The 21,935-nt window shown below is 37.7% G+C and overlaps 1 protein-coding gene across 9 annotated transcripts in view; it reads left to right on the top strand.

Moving 5' to 3' along the window:
- Window positions 1-21,510, top strand: part of OGDHL (oxoglutarate dehydrogenase L) — a 103,672-nt gene extending 82,162 nt beyond the window's left edge. For 5 of the 9 annotated variants that reach the window (XM_061634996.1, XM_061634997.1, XM_061634999.1 and 2 more), the window contains 7 exons: window positions 7,178-7,356; window positions 7,966-8,037; window positions 8,914-9,039; window positions 10,377-10,449; window positions 16,074-16,237; window positions 18,725-18,879; window positions 20,096-21,510. In XM_061634996.1, coding sequence (XP_061490980.1) covers window positions 7,178-7,356; window positions 7,966-8,037; window positions 8,914-9,039; window positions 10,377-10,449; window positions 16,074-16,237; window positions 18,725-18,879; window positions 20,096-20,219 — 893 coding nt within the window. In that variant the 3' untranslated portion in view covers window positions 20,220-21,510. The remainder of the gene's footprint in view (window positions 1-7,177; window positions 7,357-7,965; window positions 8,038-8,913; window positions 9,040-10,376; window positions 10,450-16,073; window positions 16,238-18,724; window positions 18,880-20,095) is intronic. The other 4 variants (XM_061634991.1, XM_061634995.1, XM_061634993.1 and 1 more) reach the window with 1 other exon arrangement.
- The last annotated feature ends 425 nt before the right edge of the window (window positions 21,511-21,935 follow it).

The following is a 21,935-nucleotide window of genomic DNA, read 5'->3' as shown; positions in this document are numbered from 1 at the left end:
TAGAAATAGGGCCTTTTCAGTTGTGGCTCCCGAACTATGGAATGGTCTCCCTGATGAGGTGCGCCTGGCGCCGACGCTGCTATCTTTTTGGCGCCAGGTAAAAACCTTTTTATACTCCCAGGCATTTTAAAGTGTATTTTACAGTATTTTAGCATTATTTTGTATTTTTGATGTTGTTTGGTTCTTGTATTGTTTGTCTGTTTTTGGTTTTTGATTCATTGTATTTATTGTATTTATATATTGTACTTGTTTTTATTTTCATGTACACCACCCAGAGAGCCTTCGGGCTTAGGGCGGTATATAAATTAAATAAATTAAAAAATAAATAAAAACCCATAATACCCTTAATTAAGATAATTTAATATATGTGTGCAGCCCTGGATTTATTGCCCTGTAGAAGAATGGCCCTTGATAGAAAAAAAAGATTCCCCAGCCTTGATGTATAGCAATAGCCTTATGCAATTTAGTGGATTTTGTAGAAAACTACAATTACAAAAAACAAATTTTAATTATGATGCATATGGTTGCAATATTATAATGGCGGTGAGCCTTCTTTCCTTGGTGCCAGGGTTGCTTTGCCCATATTTAATACATTCTATGAAATAAAGCAGATTCCCACAGGCACATTACATCTGGCTACAGTCTCCAATCCCCACAGTATAAATCACAAATGACAAGTACATGAGACCTGTCAGTGACTACTTGCTGGTGGGTTTGAAGTGGTAGCCTACTGTGTGCAGAGTATATGAAGAGCCAAGTTCGCCTCCTTTGGTCAGCTGGAGTTTCAGAGTTCATGAAACTTCCCTAATTGTATGAATGCAAATTTTTTATCACAGTTAGAAACAGAGTCTAGAGACTTCATTCTATGTTTATTAATAACTTCTCCCTAGGTTGCTTTGTATGTTTGCAAATGGTACTCTTTGGGGAAAACATATGCCAGCCACTTGGGTATAGTATACAGTATTTAATAGATAATATTGAAATCATAGATTGTAATTGGTTTTGAGTAGACAGACAGTGAATTGTCAGCTTTCAAAATATTTTCCAAAATTATAGATCATACCCCCTAGTTTGCATTTTATTTTTGCAGTACACATATTACAAATTCACATTTAGATTTTGGGCAACTCCAAACATCACAATTGCTCTTTGATGTTTCCTGCAGCATATATGTAATCTGTGGACACTGAGTATACATATGTTAGCACTCAGAAATATGTATGTGGTCATTTAAAGATGTTTGTGTGTACATGGATGTTATACATGTATTGCTGCTGGAAGTGCTGTTGTAATACCAGTGTTTCTTAAAGCAATTGTAACACATGGAGCTGTCCTCAATAGCCATGAGATAGTAATGGCTTTAAATCCCAAACCTATGCATGTATATAATGACTTAGACATTGGGAAAATAATTTTACAGAAAGAGAAAAGGCTTCTTTCACAATGCAGTGATTTAAATTCAGTAAAGTAATGAACTTCTTAGTAACCTTGCCCACATAACTCAAGCCACATTTAAGTATCCAATTGTATATTCCACACACTTCAGCTTTTGTCTTGTCAAATGTTGCATTCAACTCTGCCTTTCAGCTGCCAGTCCTGGCTAGCTTGTTCAGAAAAGCTCTTTCCACAATGATTTTATTTATTTAATTGCATCTTAACTGCTTTCTTTGTCCAGAAGCACTCAAGGTGGCATACAATATACCAGTTTACACTACAGCTAGATAATTTAATCAAACAAAAACTTTAAAAGTACAATTTAAAAACAATAATTAAAAACTAACAGCATCAAATTAGTATGTGGGCCAGAGAAATCAGCTAGGCTAAACTTTTGAACTTTTTGAGTCATGCAAGAAAGATAAACATTTTTGCTGCCTGGAATAACAAAAGGTTTCACTTAGACAACAAAGGGCATTTCTTAAAAATTGTGATGTGGTTGTTCTGTTTTATAATGTACGTTTTCAGCCTTCATGGCTTCAGAAAAAAAATCTTGAAAAACAAGCCTGCAAAATGCAGCTAATGTAGCTGCAAGCACTCACCCGGGAGTGCTCCCATAGGATCTACGTTTACCAGATGTTGTCGCATGCTTTGAAGTGCTTCAGTGAATAAAAGTATCTGAATTATACACCCTGATAAAGGTTGGTACACCAGATTTGCCTCTACTTCACATTTCCTCCAAACCATTTCAGCTCCTGTGCTGTCTGTTGTGCTCCAGTCCATCTTAGGTGTCTGAAACCCATTTCCATCCAGCCCCATCTGAATTCCTTATACTTAACTCCAGATGTGCCTTGCCTCTGTTTTACTATTGACTATCTTTTATCACCATTGTCCCCATTTCCTTTCCATACTCCTTCATTTCTCCTTTCTTGATTTCCACTGATGAGAAATTCCCTTAGTGGAATTCCTTCTTTAAAATAGACCGAGGTTGCTACTGCCTTCTAGCAGGTACCCAACGTGAATCTTTCTCTTCTTCACTTCATTCCCTTTGAAGGTCTTATAAGGGCTTCTATAAAATAACCATTTCATAGAAAAAAAATAGGTGAGGCTTGGAATCTCCCCAAACAGGCAAAACATCTACACCCCAAACAAGTAATATACGGACAGAAAAGCAAAAAACACCCACGAAAAAAGGCAACCTACCCAACTAAACAACCTCCCCAACCTAAAGCAAGAGAAGAAACATGGGGACGGAAGGGGGCCTTGAGGGACACCAAGGGGGTGGTTGATGGCACGGTGCCCATGGGTGCCATGTAAACAGTCCCAGTCCTATATCAAACTGTTAGGAAGGTTTGCTACTGTAGAATGTCCATGCATATAATATATATATTAACTGTGGGTTTAATATAAAGAAATGCAAGGTGTAAAATATGTATAGCTCTTCCGTGAGTGGGAGTGTATTTCTGCGTATAGAATGGTGCTTTTTGATCCAAACTAATAAATATCATTCCCCATCACAAGAAGGGACTGGAGCCCTCCTTTTCCAGATTCCTTAAGAGTATGTAATTTGCCTCAGTAACTTCACTTGAGGGAGTAACGCGATTTTACACATCATGGCAGGAATATATATAAGATAGACCATTCTGTTTTCTTGTCATCAATCCCATTGATAAGTTGATGGCATCATTTAATGTTGCTGTAGGAATATTTGTGTTCTTGACTTCCGGGAAGGGTGACTTAGCCTGTGCCTGCTTTTGAGACGGGCTCCTGCCTCAAAAGAAGCTTATTCAGATATATCAGTCAGATTTTTTTTTTTTTTGACTGATTAAACTTCTCCCGGGTAGGGAGAAACGAAGAGATTAACCTCAAAGCCTATTTTTGTTGGGACGACCAGATCTCATTAATTTATGGGACGAGGTCCAGCCGACGAAGGTGGGACGGATTTTCAACAACAAGCTCTATCTGATAAAGCGAACGTTCATCTTATCTTCTAAGAGAGAACGCACTAACAGGCAAGCACCCTTCTTTCTATATTTTTCTTTTACTTGACTTAAATTGTTGCTGTTTAAAAGAGATTTGCCAGATTGATCGGTTTTTGACATCTCACTGGGGAGCCATAACTTCTCTCTGCTACTCACTAATTAATAGCTTATCTCTGTTTTTGTTGCAAAAAGCTGTCCTGGATTTGCATTCTAAAGATATACACAGAAGAGGGATTTCTATTCCAGATTTTTATTTTGAAGAATATTATATTGTCTGAGACTACTCTCTTTTTGGTCTATTTTATTTTGACGAATCTGTTTCCTGACGACCGCCATTAATTGTTTCGATCCTGGGAACTGCATTTTGTTTACTTAAGCATGGAGAGATAAGGCTGTCTGCTCTGTTTATACTGTGATGTCACCAAGTTTGGAGTATTAACCCAATTGTTGCTGAAATAAGAAGTGGTTTTCCTATATTTTTCTTTTAAAATGGCAATTAAGAAAGTGGCTGAGAATCTGGAAATAACTATGTTTCAGAAAATAATGGATGAGATTGAGATAACGAAACAAAACCTGCGACAGGGTTGTAAGGAGCTGAAAATTGAATTGAGTAAAATGAAGCAGGAGATTAAAGATATAGGGGTCCCTGTGAGAGAGGTGACCCCGGAAGGGGTCCCTGTGAGAGAGGAGACCCCGGAGATTGGAACAAACGTGGAACAGGAAAAAGATTTGGAGTCTATGGACTTTAGAAACAAAATCTATTGTTTGGAGACACAGGAGATTAAAGACATAGGGGTCCTTGTGAGAGAGGAGACCCTGGAGACTGGAACAGGGGTCCCTGTGAGAGAGGAGACCCTGGAGACTGGAACAGGGGTCCCTGTGAGAGAGGAGATCCCGGAGATTGGAACAAACGTGGAACAGGAACAAGATTTGGAGTCTATGGACTTTAGAAATAAAATCTATTGTTTGGAACTCAATGTTATCTCTGAAGAAATTAATGAAGATTCTAGAGATAAAGTTATCAATGGCATGGATAATCTTCTGGACTGGAATGATGTGATGGAGCCCAATATAGAGAAAATCTATGGAATTAACTGCAGCCATGTGACAATGGAAAAACTTTCAAGAGATGACCCAGTGTATTTTGAAAAAAAGAACAGAGATATGATTTTACAGCAGTATTTCAGCAACCTATTCAGAATGGATGGCAAGAAAATATTTGGGATAGAGGTAATTCCCATCAGACTCTTACTATATGACTATGGCTTTGACAGCAAGATTATTATGGAATACTGATAATGGAAGATTGGATACTGAAATTACTGGACTTAACAAGACTACTGAAGATGGAAGATGGAAAATGGAACTAATAGGGATAATAGAACAATGGCTACTGAAATTACTGAATCTAACAGATTCTGATGTGATGGATTAATTGAAATGTTTATTTTGACTATGGTTATGACAATAAGATTATCATAATTAGTAATGAGATGGATTAATCGATATGCTTATCTGGAAAAAAAAAATTGATAGATATATTTCTTAAAGAATTGAAACCTCTCTTTGACTTTTTGTGGAAAGAATAAAGTAATGTTTATGAGATTTGATGATTAAGTAAGATAACTACTGGAGGAAAGTGATTTTATAATATGACTTAAGAGACAGGATTGTTATATATTATAGACTTATAACTGATTTGATCTTTGACAAATGGGAAGTCAATATTTTACTCTTTATTTTTTATTTTTGTTTTTTTTTTCTTTTTTTTTTTTTGTTTAACTATTTTTGATTTTGTTTTTTGTCTTTGAATGTTTTATGATTTCGTCTTGTATGTTTTATGAAAATCTGAATAAAAATTATTGAAAAAAAAAAGGAATATTTGTGTTCTTGCCAATCCCATGTCCTATTTAAATGCAAATAATCTTGAGAAAGGGGTAACATGAGGAGCAAGCAGAGAGAAAAAGAGAAATTGTGTCTAACAGGCACTATTAGTCATAACTACATGGCAGAAAAAAATACCCTGGAGTTAAGGTGAGTCATTAAAAAAGAAACTAGGTTAATATTAAATTTAATTATGTTATTGTGAACTCTTTGGCTCCGCTTGAAATCTCGCATTTTGAAACAGCACAGCAAAGCAGCATAGTGATTACAGTTATTATAGCAATTTACCATTAACCTGCCTCAGTCCAGTTGCTGGGGAAGAACTGTGATAGTTTAGGTTTCAGTACACTTTTGTTCCATTTTTACCAATCATTTAATGCCCTAATTCCTGCCATGGAGTTAAGATTTTGCTATATGATCTAAGAGAATTCCCACATAGCTTTCCAAGGGAACCCAGTTGACTTTGCAATATGCCAGGTTTTCGGAACATCATCTTTGGCCTGTGTGTGTTTTTTAAATTGTTTTGTAAGTTGTACTGTGCATTTTCCTCTGTGTAGCCACAATTTCTCCAAATTCAGAATTGTTGGGGATTAAGCAAATCTACATAGGTAATGCTTTAAAATAGGTTTAGCATATAACTAAGCAAAGATGGGGTGTATTCCTAGAACTGCCATTAATTTACTGACTTATTAAGCCAGTTGAGTAGCTTTTCTGAACTAGGGCTGAGAGCATGAGCTACTTTCATTCCATTCTGGCCTTTAACTCACTAGGTGACCATAGGCGAACCACTAACATCTCAAGCTCATCTGCAATATGGGATTAATAAATACTGATCTATCTTGCATGCCTTTTCTAAACAATTGAGACAATGAAACCTAGACATTCAAAAGTGCTATGTTAATGTGATGTTTATTATAACTACTACTACTACTTAATAATAATAATAATGGAAGATAATTTATTATTAATATATTTCCTTACTTTCAGAGAAACTCAGATTCACTGAATCATTTTTATCCTGCTGAAAATTTTTATTCTAGTCACAGTGGTGGAAAACAACTGTCGGTAGCTTTTGTAAATCTACCTTGTCCCTTCCAATCCCCCCCCATTCTTCCATTACAAATGATTGTTATATCTTAGGTACCAGGCAAAGTCTGTTCTGTTCACAAGCTCTTACTGGCTTTTTAAAAAGCTACTGTGTTTTACGTTTGTTATTATTTTTTACTGTTCTGCTGGCTTACTGTACTGATTTTTCTATTGGTTTTATTTTTACTGAAGTTTTTAATTGAATTTGTTTTGTATACCACTTTGAGAGCTTTTTAAGCCAAAAGGCAGGATATAATTTTTTTAAATCAAATGATGACTTTGGGAATATCATGTGAATAACAAAATCCCCTCAAAAAGGAAAACCAAGGAAGAGGGAAATGACTAACTGAAAGAGTGAGACTGGAAACACAAGGCTTTTGAGGGTGTAGAAAGAAGTATGGCATATCTTTTGTACCATTCCAAGCCATCATAGTATTTTCTTTTTATATAATCTCAGAAAAGGGGTAGCATTGCAGAGTATGGCTTCCTTAGATCTCATTCCTTAGAACTTCCTTAGACTTCCATTTTGGAAGTCAGTTGTGATGATTCCAAAGATTGAGATATACAAAACAGTTGCGTTAAATCAGTTTTGGCAAAGACATTTTTAATGTTCTGATGTAATGAAGTGTTTCTAGCTCTCAAATGGAAATGTTTCAACTTAAGAGATACCATTTTAATTTATTTTCATTTAATAGCATGTTGTAACTCATCTTCCAATTTTGTTCTCCATTTGTCTTGTATAGTTGTAGCAAAATATACTGTGCTAATTGTATATTTCCTTTTTTGCTTAGGTTTTGAGCTTGGCTTTGCTATGTCAAGTCCCAATGCTCTTGTGTGCTGGGAGGCTCAGTTTGGTGACTTTCACAATACAGCACAGTGCATAATAGATCAATTTATCAGCTCAGGACAAGCCAAGTGGTTTCGCCACAATGGGATCGTCCTGCTTTTGCCTCATGGAATGGAAGGAATGGTAGGGCTTCCATTGATCGGAATAATAGTTCCCTGTGTGCATAAAGCAACTAATGTCCAAATACGAGATCTCTAATATTTGTGAAAATATGGGTGGGACATTTTCTTTGTTTGAATAGGAAGAAGGAATTATTGTGTCAGATATGTGTCAGCAGATATTTTCCAAGGAATAAACATACAGTAATTGGAAGAGACCACAAATCCCCAAACTTCGTATAGTGACTAAGGCTGCAATCCTGTGCATTTATACTTGGACACAACTAGCACTGACTCTAGTGAGGCTTAACGGCTGGGTAATAGTGTACACTTACAATGTGCTGCATTCATACAATAAACACCTTATAGTCAGTCATTTATGGCTGCCCAGGGCTTCTACTGGTAGAAAGGGCGGGATATATATCTAATAAATAATGAATTAAATAAATAAATAAATACTTTACTAAACCTGTGTCAAAGATGGCAGTGATAAAGGCTACAGCTTATACTCCACCACTTTTATCAAACAAAATAAGTTCATATCATCCTGCCCAGTGTGGGCATTAATGGCAATTATAATTTTGATCTTCATAGCCATGTCAGCTTGTTTTTCTTTAAATTATGTGATTATCAGGGTCCAGAGCATTCTTCAGCCAGGCCAGAGAGATTCCTTCAGATGAGTAACGAGGACCCTGATGCTTTCCCAGTAAGTAGATGTACTACTTTTCCTTCCCTCCCATTCTTCTTGCTTCTGCCACCACTTCATAAGTCCTTGCAATGTATGAGATATTAATTTTAAACTAAATTTCATTGAGTTGGTAAAGAAATTGTGTACTCTGTTCTATCTCTTTAGCCTGAGATGGTCAAATTCAGGGTACAGAGATAATGTTCACAGTGGTGTGTGTATGTTCTATAGGTTTGCCTGACCTAGACAGGGTTATAGTAAAAGATAACTCTTGAAAATAATCAGCTGTAAAATGATCAGTACTGTATTAGAATTCTGAAAATTTGAATGCTTGTGTTCCATACGCTGAAGTAGACTAACTTCATAATAATGTGTTTCCAAACCTTTTTTCTAATTTCTTTTGTTACCATCAAAATGTAAAAGTTAATAAAATTAAATTGATACAACAGGTGAAATCAAAGCAGTGACCTGGTTCGCATGTCATGCAAACCTAAATCATGGTCTAGCATGAATGTACTGGTATGCGGGCTCCTGGAAAGGAGATTGAGACTGCTGAGCTGTCTGGTTGTTATGCTGCACTGTGCTGAGCGAAGCCATGGTTTGGCTTACTATGTCATCCTAATCTGGGCTCATAGTTTAGCTCTCTCCGACACACCATGAGCCATAAATCATAGGACACAGCTTGTGGATAGTCTGGAAAGAACTAAACCACAAGCTTGGGTTGGGATTACTTTGTTTAGCACAGCAGCAGAATGACCAGGGAGGAACAAAGCAGCCACAATCTCCTCCCAGAGCCTGCTTACTTAAGAGTTCACACTAAGCTATGGTTTGGCTTATCATGATGTGTAAAGCAGCCAATAACTGACTTTCTAATGTCTCTAACCTGTCCTTGTTCAGCAATTTGATGACGATTTTGAAGTTTCCCAACTCTATGAATGCAATTGGATTGTAGTGAACTGTTCGACTCCAGCCAGTTACTTCCATGTCCTCAGAAGGCAGATCTTGCTGCCGTTTAGGAAGCCTGTAAGTAGTAACAGTGTGCTTTTGTACTATTGCAATATTGTCTATGAAAATAATGGAGTATGGATGATAAGAGACCAATACTGTAGAAATGATGAAAACACTTCTTTACATCACATCTGAAAGGTACCTTTATGGATTATCTTTATTTTATTGGGCTGCTTTTCAACATTGCTCAAAATGATTAAAAGTATAACGAGTAGGAAGCTGTTTAAAATAGGTAAAAATCTAATAAGGGTTACAATTAGTTCATCTCATTCTTTTGGGTATAGTAATGCATACCTTTATCTAGGGTTGGGATCCGATAGCTGGGCAAGTCCGCTTAGATTCCATAGAAATGGAATCAAATTCCATTTCAGCTTGCCTTTTTCTCACAAAATTCTGCTTTGTTCTGGTTTGATATGGAAGTTATGTGTTCTGAACTTGTGGGGGAATGGAGGGTTGGGACCCCCTCCTGTTCTCAGTTTACAGCTGGCTCCACTGGGCTCCCTGTGGTAGCATAGGCTGACCCAAATCCCAATTACCCCCGACCACCCCCCGGCATTGGAATGGGTAGAGAACGCTGTAGCCTGGGCTGGGGAGGCCCTCGCTGTCCTCTTGAGAAGGCTGTGGAGAGGCCCAGCAAGGCCATTCGGCATGTAACTTCTCTTGCGGCTTCTTCCCCCCTTTTAGATTTTTTTTTCAGAAGGAGGTTTGATACTAGAGAAATTAATAGGGAATCCTAGAGTGTCTCCTAAAGGTGAGTGAGATGCTTTAGGATTCCCTGTTAATCGCTGTATTATTAACTCTTGAATGATACTCAATTTTTTTTAAAAAAAAAAACCCATTGTTGAAAATAAAGCAGAAATCCTATGCCTTCAGGTCTGTAAAGAGAACAGACAGATGGGGTTTTTTTTAAAAAAAATCCGGTCCCAAGTCTGATTTGGGCAGAATTATTCCATCCCTACCTATATCTAATTAGTACAAATCCAAATATAACATTCTGAAACAATTTTTTAATATCCTAGAAGTTTCTTAAAAGAAACAATTGGACTATTTAATTTTATCTAATGATTGACTATTTTTATCCATTCCTGATTTATGTGACATACTTTTTAGTCATCAGAGAGAGATTATGGTAGGCTGAGGTTTTCAGAAGCAAATAAGGGCAGCAAAGTGTCCAAATTTCAGTTAATTTTATTTAAACGAAGACCCTTTACATAGGGGTTCTTCCACTCTGGTTCATCTCCATGCACTGTACCCACTACTTTATTGTATATAATTCAGAATTTTCTCTGTATGAAACCATTGCGAGTAAATAATGGCAAACTTCTAAAATTCTAATATTGACCATTTTACAGCTGATTATTTTCACACCAAAGTCCTTGCTGAGACATCCTGAAGCAAAATCCAGCTTTGATGAAATGGTATCAGGTAGGTTCACTTACGGATGTTTTGTTGTTGAAACGTTTTGTCCCTTTTCTTTCTCTGAGACCCCCACCCTTCATTACATTCATGTCATGGGAGCATAACCTTTGTGGCATGGAGTTCTTTCTCCAGCAAGAAAAAAGAGTGAAAATGCAATAGAATAGCTGCAAATGAATCGGCAATAGCTGGGGAAACTAAATTGGGAGGTCGTAATCCTGTCAGCTAGGATAGAGTGTTTAAGGTCTCCACTCATACTAGGCAAACTTTAAGTACATTTTCTTAAAATTATAATAATAACCATAATTCTTGTTCCTCTGCCTGTTCAGAATATAATTCAATGCAGTTATGGAACTGATACTTATATCTGAAAGTTAGGAGAAATCCCCAATGAACGACTTGTGTTTCATGAAGGAGGTCAGTTTTTCTGTGCAATTACTAAAGAATGACAGCATCCCCAAGTTTTGGGGAGGAGAGAAGCTACGGAAGGAAGAAAGGTTTTATTGTCCAAGCAATTTATCAAAAATTATTTTTAGACACCCTCTAATTAAATACTAAACATTATATGATTTCAACATCCTAGAAGATAGGTAATTTAATAACTAATGTTTTGCTTTAGAGCTCTAAACATAAACACATAGGGTTGTATTTAACAAAGTCCTACTCAGAATAGACCCATTGACATTAATGAACTTGTTAGTCAGATCTATTAACTTTAGTGGGCCTACTCTGAATAGGACTAGCATTGAATACCATCCCAGAGAGTGTTTTTGTCTATATTCATTTGTTTTGATTGAATGTTTTATCCCAAGGTTTGTAATATCATAGCAGATAATAATAAAAACTCCATTTATAACCATCATAGCTTATTACTCAAGTGTCTTTACCAGTAGAATTTTGTAATTAATTCCACCGCATTTGATAAGTGCTGTCTTTTTATAACTTATTTTTGTGATTAAAAAAGAAGAAGCTGGTCTATCAAGCAGCAAGACCAATACCATTGGCATTTTAAAAGAGACTGTGAGAGGAAATGGCTCAATAAAATAACAGAGACATGATTCTTGCTTGCCTTGCTTGCGAGTAGATGGTGTATAGAGGTGTGCTAAAAAACCCAGCTTCTGCAAACTGAAATCTTAACCCACTGTTGCATGAGGTGTGCTGTCGAATCCTGGACCACCTGAAACTTCTGAACATAGTCAAGGGCAACCCTACTCTACGCATAACCAACCAGCAGTTTAGGGACCCAGTCTGACCCCCACATAACCTTTGTACTTCTAATGTTCACCTCAGCTACTCACTCCACCATAAAGCCAAAGACACAAATAAGAATGATCTCCATGGGCCTTACTTCTGGGTAGACATTTATAGTATTGCACTGTAAAGAGACCCTCTATGTGAACTCATCTTGAAGGTAGAGTGCACCTGTTCTGAGTTTCAGTGTCCTATTTATTTGTGACCAGCTTTACAGTACAATCAAAACAATAACATCAATAAACAATGGCACTTAAAGCAAGATTAAACAGTACAGCAACTAGCATAAACAGTAAAACAACAACTTGGAGTTGAAACAACAAATCTAAAAGTCTTGTTGTTGTTGTTGTTGTTATGTGCCTCCAAGTCGACCACGACTTATGGCGACCCTATGAATCAGTGACCTCCAAGATCATCTGTCATGAACCACCCTGTTCAGATCTTGTAAGTTCAGGTCTGTGGCTTCCTTTATGGAATCAATCCATCTTTTGTTTGGCCTTCCTCTTTTTCTACTCCCTTCTGTTTTTCCCAGAATTTTTGTCTTTTCTAGTGAATCATGTCTTCTCATTATGTGTCCAAAGTATGATAACCTCAGTTTCATCATTTTAGCTTCTAGTGATAGTTCTGGTTTAATTTGTTCTAACACCCAATTATTTGTCTTTTTTGCAGTCCATGGTATACGGAAAACTCTTCTCCAACACCTCATTTCAAATGAGTTGATTTTTCTCTTATCCGCCTTTTTCACTGTCCAACTTTCACATCTATACATAGAAATTGGAAATACCATGGTCTGAATGATCCTGACTTTAGTGTTCAGTGATACATCTTTGCATTTGAGGACCTCTTCTAGTTCTTTCACAGCTGCTCTCCCTAGTCCTAGCCTTCTTCTGATTTCTTGACTATTGTCTCCATTTTGGTTAATGACTTTGCCAAGGTATTGATAATCCTTGACAAGTTCAATGTCCTCATTAACTTTAAAGTTACATAAATCTTCTGACATTACTTTAGTCTTTTTGATGTTCAGCTGTAGTGCTGCTTTTGTGCTTTCCTCCTTAACTTTCTTCAGCATTCGTTTCAAATCGTTACTGGTTTCTGCGAGTAGTGTGGTATCGTCTGCATATCTTAAATTATTGATATTTCTCCCTCCAATTTTCACACCTCCTTCATCTTGGTCCAATCCTGCTTTCCGTATGATATGTTTTGTGTATAGATTAAATAAATAGGGTGATAAAATACACCCCTGTCTCACACCCTTTCCAATGGGAAACCAATCAGTTTCTCCATATTCTGTCCTTACAGTAGCCTCTTGTCCAGAGTATAGGTTACGCATCAGGACAATCAGATGATGTGGCACCCCCATTGCTTTTAAAGCATTCCATAGTATTTCATGATCTACACAGTCAAAGGCTTTGCTGTAATCTATAAAGCACAGGGTGATTTTCTTCTGAAATTCCTTGCTCCTTTCCATTATCCAACGTATGTTTGCGATATGATTTCTGGTGCCTCTTCCCTTTCTAAATCCAGCTTGGACGTCTCGCATTTCTCGCTCCGTATATGGTAAGAGCCTTTGTTGTAGAATCTTGAGCATTACTTTACTTGCATGGGATATTAAGGCAATAGTTCGATAATTACTGCATTCCCTGGGATCTCCTTTCTTTGGAATTGGGATGTATATGGAACGCTTCCAGTCTGTGGGCCATTGTTTAGTTTTCCATATTTCTTGACAAATTTTTGTCAAAATGTGGACAGATTCAGTCTCAGTAGCTTGTAGCAACTCTATTGGTATGTTATCTATTCCTGGTGATTTGTTTCTTCCAAGTATTTTAAGAGCAGCTTTCACCTCACATTCTAAAATTTCTTGTTCTTCATCATACGGTTCCTCTGTGAATGAATCTGTCATCCTGGCATCTCTTTTATAGAGTTCTTCAGTGTATTGCTTCCATCTTCCTTTTATTTCATCTCGGTCAGTCAGTGTGTTCCCCTGTTGATTATTCAACATCCCTACTCTTGGTTTAAATTTCCCTTTCATTTCTCTAATCTTTTGGAACAGGGCTCTTGTTCTTCCCTTTTTGTGGTCCTATTTTTATACAGAAACTATTGTAATAGTTCTCTTTGTCCCTACGTACTAGTCACTGTATTGTTGCATTTAGGGTTCTGACCGTGTTTCTATCTCCTTTTGCTCTTGCTTTCCTTCTCTCTTTAACCATTTTAAGAGTTTCTTCAGTCATTCTTTGAGGTCTTTCTCTCTTTTTTAACTAGAGGTATTGTCTTTTTGCATTCTTCCCTGATAACGTCTCTGACTTCATTCCATAGTTCTTCTGGTTCTCTGTCAACTAAGTTTAAAGCCTCAAACCTGTTCGTTATCTGATCTTTATATTCTTCTGGGATGTTATTTAAATTGTATTTTGGCCTTATTATTGCTTTGTTGTTCTTCTTTAGCTTTACTCTGATTTTTGATATGACCAGTTCATGATCTGTACTGCAGTCTGCTCCTGGTCTTGTTTTCGCAGAAAGTATGGAACTTCTCCATCTTCTGCTACCAATTATATAATCAACTTGATTCCTATATTGACCATCTGGTGATGTCCACGTGTACAGTCATCTTTTCGGTTGCTCAAAAAATGTGTTTGCAAGAAACAAATTATTGGCTTCACAGAATTCATTGTCTTTCTCCTGCTTCATTTCCGTCTCCTAAGCCCCATTTCCCCACAATCCCTAGTTCTTCTCTGTGCCCTACTTTTGCATTCCAATCCCCAATTATTATCAGCACATCTTGTTTTGGTGTGTGATCAATTTCCTCCTGTACTTCTGCGTAAAATCTCTCCAATTCCTCTTGTTCTGTGTTTGACATTGGAGCATAGACTTGGAGGATGGTTATGTTGATAGGTTTCCCATTTAATCTCATTGATATAATTCGCTCAGACCTTGCGTTGTAGCTCCTAACTGCTCTTGCTACATCGCTTCTCACTATTAAAACAACCCAATTTCTTCTTGATTTCTCATTTCCTGCATAAAATATTTTGTAGTTGCCTGATTGAAAATGTCCCATTCCCGTCCATTTTAGTTCGCTCAGACCAAGTATTGTAATGTAGATGCATTCCATTTCTTGCTTGACAATTTCTAACTTTCCCTGGTTCATGCTTCTCACATTCCATGTTCCTATTGTATGCGTCGTAGAACTCTGGACTCTCCTTTCGCATCTGTGCACATCAGACTCTTTGCTTCCTTTCGGCTTTGGCACAGCTGCGTCATTAGTCACAGTGCTACTCGTACTTGTCCTTTGTTCTTCCCCAGTAGCTCGTTGACTGTCTTCTGACCTGGGGGGTCTCGTCTTCCAGCACTATCTCGTGTTGCATTTTGGATACTCTGTTCATAGGGTTTTTGTGGTAAGAGATATTCAGAGGTGGTTTACCATTGCCTTCCTCTGAGTTTGGATGCATCTTAGTCTGGTGTTTCAGCTTTGACCATTCCGCGTTGGGTGCCCCTGCTAGGAGTCTAGCCTCTTGGTCTAGACTCCTGATGGCATTGCTCTTAGCTTCTTCAACACTATGTCTGAATTGGTGCCAGGCCAACCAACCCGGGGAGAGAATTCCAAAGCCAAGGTGCAAACATTGAAAAGGCCCTAATTCTGATCAGGCCCTTCCAACAGCAATGAGATCTGAAAAAGGGGCTTTGTGGCAGTAGAGTCAGGTTTATGTAGGGAAAGACAATCTTTTAGATTCTTGTATCCTAGACTGTTTATGGCTTTAAAAGGTACAACCAGTCATTTGAATTATGCTTGAAGGTAGACTGGAAGTCAATTCAGGTCCTTCTAGAACAAGCAAGATACTGTCCATTTGACTGGTCCTAGTCAATTATCTGGCCACTGTCTGGATCAACTGCAGTTTCTACTTGGTCATTAAAAGGCAGCCCATGCAGAATACCTTGCAGAAATCCAAGTAGAATGTAACCAGATCATGCTCTAGTTTATTCTCATTTTCAGCACTGCAGTGCTTTATATATAGATCATTCCATCTCTGTCTGGGAGGGACCACAGCTGATACACTAACCTCAGCTGATGAAAGGTGCTTTATGCCAGAGAAGCCATTAGGGCCTCCAAATACAGAGCCAGATTTAATAGCATTCCCTAGGCTGTATACCTGATTTGTTAGGGGAAGTGCGATTTCATGCAGATTAGGCTATGCAACACCCCTTTCTTTCTGTAGAACTTCTGTCTATCCAAAAAATCAAGTAAGTACAAGACTGTGGAAAGGGAGAGATCAGTGAGAACGAGTAACACTGAAAACTGTAATTGTTGCCAATTCCTTGGTTAAATTCTGTCTCTCAGCAGACTTTGATGAGGCTGCGCATATTGTAGTAAAGCATTTTGGTTGTGCCTCTAGGTACCAGCTTCAGGCGTGTAATTCCTGAAGAAGGACCTTCAGCTGAAACTCCTGGGGAGGTGAAACGAGTGATTTTCTGTACTGGGAAGGTATACTATGATCTTGTTAGAGAGCGGAAGAACCAGGATTTGGAAAAGGAAGTGGCGATAACCAGATTGGAACAGGTAAAGCAAGAGAGAGAGAGAGAACTGGTGCATGTCAGTGAAGTGCAGGATTTGGAACATAGGAAGCTGAATCAGACCAACAGTCCATCTAACGTAGACAATGTATTGTCTATACTGACTGGTATCAGTTCTCCAGGGTTTCAGACAAAGAGTCTTTCCCATACCTACCAAAAGATGTTGCAGATTGAACCTGGATCCTTCTGCATGTAAACGAAATGCACTACCACTGAACTATGACACTTCTTACACTTTTTGATGTAAAAATAACATTCCTGTTATGTTAATTATGATGAGAAGCATGAGATGTATGGAAAATTAATGCAAATCAGAGAGTTGTGATTTTTAAAAAATGAAACAGGTGTTCTGACTTGGTGAATGGAGCATATGATTGGGAAGTAGGGTACCTGGACTGAAACCTTGTCTAATGGAAATTGGCTGGGTTGACTTCTGCAAATTATAAACTCAATTCTTCTTTTGTAAAATGTGGATAATACTTGGTGATCTACGGCTTGCATGATGATATTCTAATGGTGCTTTTCACAAGTGATGCTTCAGTCTGTTTTCCCACTTCCTTTATTTTTTTAAAAAAACCACTATATTGACAAGAATGAACATTGATTTTAAAAATGGCTGCCTTTTTAACATTTGCAGCTAGTGCATTGCAGACTATAGTTTTTGACATCACTTTTGAAAACACTCTGAGGATTCTGACAATGACTACAAAACTGCATACAATTGTGACAGGTTTTTGATTCATTTTGATGTCAGCAGGAATAGATCTAAGTCCAAAAATAACAGTACGATTTCTCAGCTGATGCAGTACTTGGACAGGGTGTATCATTTACAGAAAGCAACATTATATTATCTGAATCAAGCCATATATCAGCTGTACCAGTATTAATAAAATATGTTGTGTTCCTGTTATCTTTTTACACATAGAGCACAATCCAAGCAAAGTTAAGAACAGTTAAGACTCATTGTTTTCAAAAAGAAAGTTTAAACGTTTGGTCATTACCACACTCCTGCTAAAATAATGAGACCTGAAAATGCTTCGCTTTGACTTGATTGTTCCTATAGGGATTTGTATTCGTAAATTTAAAATATGTTTTAAAATTAGAGTGGCAGCACAAGTGTATGCATCGTTTGTTATATGCCTTCAAGTCGATTACGACTTATGGTGACCCTATGAATCAGCGACCTCCAATAGCATCTGTTATAAACCACCCTGTTCAGATCTTGTAAGTTCACATCTGTGGCTTCCTTTATGGAATCAATCCATCTCTTGTTTGGCCTTCTTCTTTTTCTACTCCCTTCTGTTTTTCCCAGCATAATTGTCTTTTCTAGTGAATCATATCTTCTCATTATGTGTCCAAAGTGTGACAACCTCAGTTTCATCCTTTTAGCTTCTAGTGATAGATCTAGTTTAATTTGTTCTAACACCCAATTATTTGTCTTTTTCACAGCCCATGGTATGCGCAAACCTCTCCTCTAACACCACATTTCAAATGAGTTGATTTTTCTCTTATCTGCTTTTTTCACTGTGCAACTTTCACATCCATACATAGAGATCGGGAATACCATGGTCTGAATGATCCTGGCTTTAGTGTTCAGTGACAAATCTTTGCATTTGAGGACCTTTTCTAGTTCTCTCATAGCTGCCCTCCCCACTCCTAGCCTTCTTCTGATTTCTTGACTATTGTCTCCATTTTGGTTAATGACGGTGTTCAAGGTATTAATAATCCTTGACAAGTTCAGTGTCCTCATTGTCAACTTTAAAGTTACATAAATCTTCTGTTATCATTACTTTAGTCGTCTTGACGTTCAGCTGTAGTCTTGCTTTTGTGCTTTCCTCTTTAACTTTCATTCTGTCCTTACAATAGCCTCTTGTCCAGAGTATAGGTTGCGCATCAGGACACTCAGATGCTGTGGCACCCCCATTTCTTTTAAAGCATTCCATAGTTTTTCATGATCTACACAGTCAAAGGCTTTGCTGTAGTCTATAAAGCACAGGGTGATTTCCTTCTGAAATTCCTTGCTCCGTTCCATTATCCACCGTGTGTCTGCGATATGATCTCTGGTGCTTCTTCCCTTTCTAAATCCAGCTTGGACATCTGGCACTTCTTGCTCCATATATGGTAAGATATATGGTATGCATTGTATCTGGAACAAATGACAATACTTGGACTAGCTTCAGACATGTGCAAGAGAAGTAAAATATATACTTGCTCATTGTTTTTGTCTTCCATTAATGTGACTGTCGTGTGGGAGGAGGTAACATTTCCCCCTCAGATCAGGATGTTAGAACATTCCTTATGTGCTAGTTTGGAGTGATTACTTCTTTGAAATATAGCACACATACTGGCAGTAGAACATGATATATTAAACATGTATTTGGGGAATAAAAATGTGTTGGCTGCATGCACAGTGAAACCTTCTGATATACTGCTAAATAGAGATATTTCAGAATATCTTCATTTTTCTCTCCAGATCTCCCCTTTCCCTTTTGACTTGTTAAAAGAAGAAATTGAGAAGTATGCTAAAGCTGATCTTGTATGGTGTCAAGAAGAGCACAAGAACATAGGCTTTTATGACTATGTCAAACCTCGTTTCCGAACCATTGTGAACCATATTCGACCTATATGGTAGGATGCCTGCACTGGTTTTCTTTTCATTCAGGGAGGAAGGCGTCCCTTTTTTTTTATTTTGGTGTAGTGCCAAGAATTGACATGTATGAACAAGCATTGATATTTCCTTCTGTGCCACTCTGTACACTTTACTCTGAGTAACAGTGATGGCTTTTCCTAGCCCTGTTGCCCGAGTTTCTTTTAGGCAGAGATGCCAGGCATTGAACCTGGGGCCTGTTGCATGCAGAGCACTGCCTATGTCTGAGCTATGTGCCCCTCTGTAGGCTGATTCTCTGCCTCTTTCAGATGATTAGTGATCCTCCTATGGAACATTAAGATGTTGCATTTAAATCATGGATCTGCTTGGATCACCAGTCTACAGTGTTATTTATTGGCATATACAGCACCATTGTACATGGTACTTTAAAAGAACTGATATGACAGGTCCCTACCCCAAGGACTTAAAGACGGAAACAAAGGAAGGGGGGAAATGGAGGCATGGGTAGACAGGGCAAGTACATGTGGTTATTTCAATAAATGGCTTAGTTACAATAAAGTATAGGGACTAGGGGGATGATCCAAAGGCGTCCCAGAAAAGGTGAACTTTGAGGAGGGTCTTCAAGAAAATGCAAGAGGCAGTCACACAGAGGCATTCTGAGAGGCAGTTCCAGGTGTATGGGGCAGCAGCAAGGGAAAATACAGTCTTTGCAGGAAGCTGGAGACCGTAGGAGAACTGAGGGTGGTAGAGCTAAGTAAGATCACAGGAAGGGGATGTATTTGGAAATAAACACAGAGGGATAAGGAGGGGCGAGGCCATGAAGGATGAGGCTCAGGACGTTTGTGTAGAATCTCAAAGGCGACAGAAGCTATTGACGGGATTTAAGTAGGAGAGAACCAGTAAAGTGTCAATAAAAGCAACTGAGACTTGATAAAAACCATTTCAGAGATGGATGAGATAGAAGTTAAAGAAATGTGTATTGACTGCAGTAGCTCACACTGGAATATATGCAGCTTAAAAGGACCAGTTGGCTGAATTACTTTTTGCCCATTTAAGAAGAAGAATAGCATAAGCAAGTAGGCCTAGCCTATGGTAAATAGTAGCTACCTTCTTACAGGTATAAGCAACCATCCATAGAAACTATCTAAGATAAATGATTATTGTAAGTGTATATCTGCTTCAAAAAAGGTCCTATCCCATTTCTTTCACTAAACCTCTTGTCTCTTCTAACTCAAGGTATGTTGGCCGTGAACCAGCTGCTGCTCCGGCAACTGGCAACAAGAACACTCATCTGGTGTCACTCAGAAGATTTTTGGACACAGTTTTCAACCTTGAAGCATTTGAAGGAAAGATGTTTTGATTATAATACAGTGGCCCATCTTCTCCACATGTAGTATATTATTCATGTATTTAGGGAAGGCCATGACCATAACAGGAAATAAAAATCAATGGGAAAATATTTCTTGGGATTTTCTTGAGGTTGGCTCTTTCAAAGAACTCTGCTAAGTCTCTTCTAAACTACTGTGTATGTTATAAATGCTAAGCACGCCTCTTAATTCTGATCCAGTTATTGCTGTTTTATGGATTACATCACAGCTACCTCTTGGTGAAGAGAAAGAAGAAATCTTTTTTTTCTTTAAATTTAAATCTTTGGAATATTAAAGAGAAAGTGGACTGGTTTGCATATTTTAATGAGATTTCTTTTCATCAGATCCTTGTTTATGTTTTACTGCAGCTTGTATGAATCATCTCATATATAGTTCAAATAGTCAACATTTCGTTTTATAGATTCTATCCTGCCCCTCAGCCATTCTTTGTTGAATTCTTGTGTGTGAATGCAGCACACAACGTAGCGGAAAATACTTGCTTTCCATTTAGTCACCAGAACTAATTGTTAGAGTTGCTTCTGCAGTTTTTTAATGCATAGGTATAAAGGCTCATCCTTGAAGATGTGTGTGCAAGTTCATGTAAGAAGAGTTTCATGCATGTCTACTGCTTTGTTAAGTTTGATACGTGGCAGACTTCCTGGTCAGTTAAATTGACAGTACTGTAAAAACAGGTGCAGAAGTATGGTAACAACATGATACCTTGTTATATTTATTTATTATGAGGGATGTGTTAATCATGTAATTTTGAAGTTATTCTGAGTCTCACCATATTGAAGGTCAGAATTATTTTTCATAGCACTTTTTCACTTTGCAGTGTAGCTTTTAAATTCCAATTTAATTCTCAAAAGGTTAGTCAGTATAATGTAAGAGTGGGTAGGATAAAATGTAATAGTAATAAATAGTGATAATACAATGAAATGCACTAGACAAATTCCACAAATAAGTGGCACAACGTGGCAAATATATGCTGCAGCTCCACTTTTGCATAGAAATTAAGACCAGGGATAGCCAACATGGTGCCCTCCTGCTATTTTGGACCACAACTCCCATCAGCCTCAGTCATCATAGTTTATAGAAACTGTGAGAGTTTTAGCCCCTAACATCTGGAAGGCACCACATTGGCTACCACAGATCTAGACTGACTATCTTTCATAAAGCTGCAATGAACAGAGTGTGCTGAAGATCCTTGAAGAGAAGATGGGCAACATAAAGGGTAGGTTTGATGATGGCAAGTAAGAAATAAATAAAAATGTTACATTCTCCTTGAATATTATTTTGTAAAATTCCTGGTTATTAAACTAGAAAGTGTTGCACAAAAGTTCAAATACATAATTTTCCTCAAAACTTATTCCAGTTGATATTGGCTTTTAAGAATATTTTTCTCTGCCCTATTATCTTTTATTTGAGTTGTTGTGAGGATAAAATGGGGAGGGAAGAGAGAACTTATATGGCATCTTGAGCTCCTTAGAGGAACAACAGGATAAAAATTAATAAATATTTGCCCTTAATTGCAGTGAGAGGATATATTCCCTAGGAGCCCATTTAGAGAATAAATGTCCATGTCCACAGTTTGGAGGTAAAATTCAAAACACTATTTTCATATCGCCCTTTATCTACATTTTTTAAATTGAGAGGTTTTTGATAAATATGTTGGTCAGAATATCGTCAGACTTTATTTTACAATGCCC

The sequence above is a fragment of the Rhineura floridana genome, chromosome 7, assembly GCF_030035675.1.
Source record: "Rhineura floridana isolate rRhiFlo1 chromosome 7, rRhiFlo1.hap2, whole genome shotgun sequence".
NCBI classification, from domain to species: Eukaryota; Metazoa; Chordata; class Lepidosauria; order Squamata; family Rhineuridae; genus Rhineura; species Rhineura floridana.
This window is presented reverse-complemented; position numbering and strand designations above follow the sequence as displayed.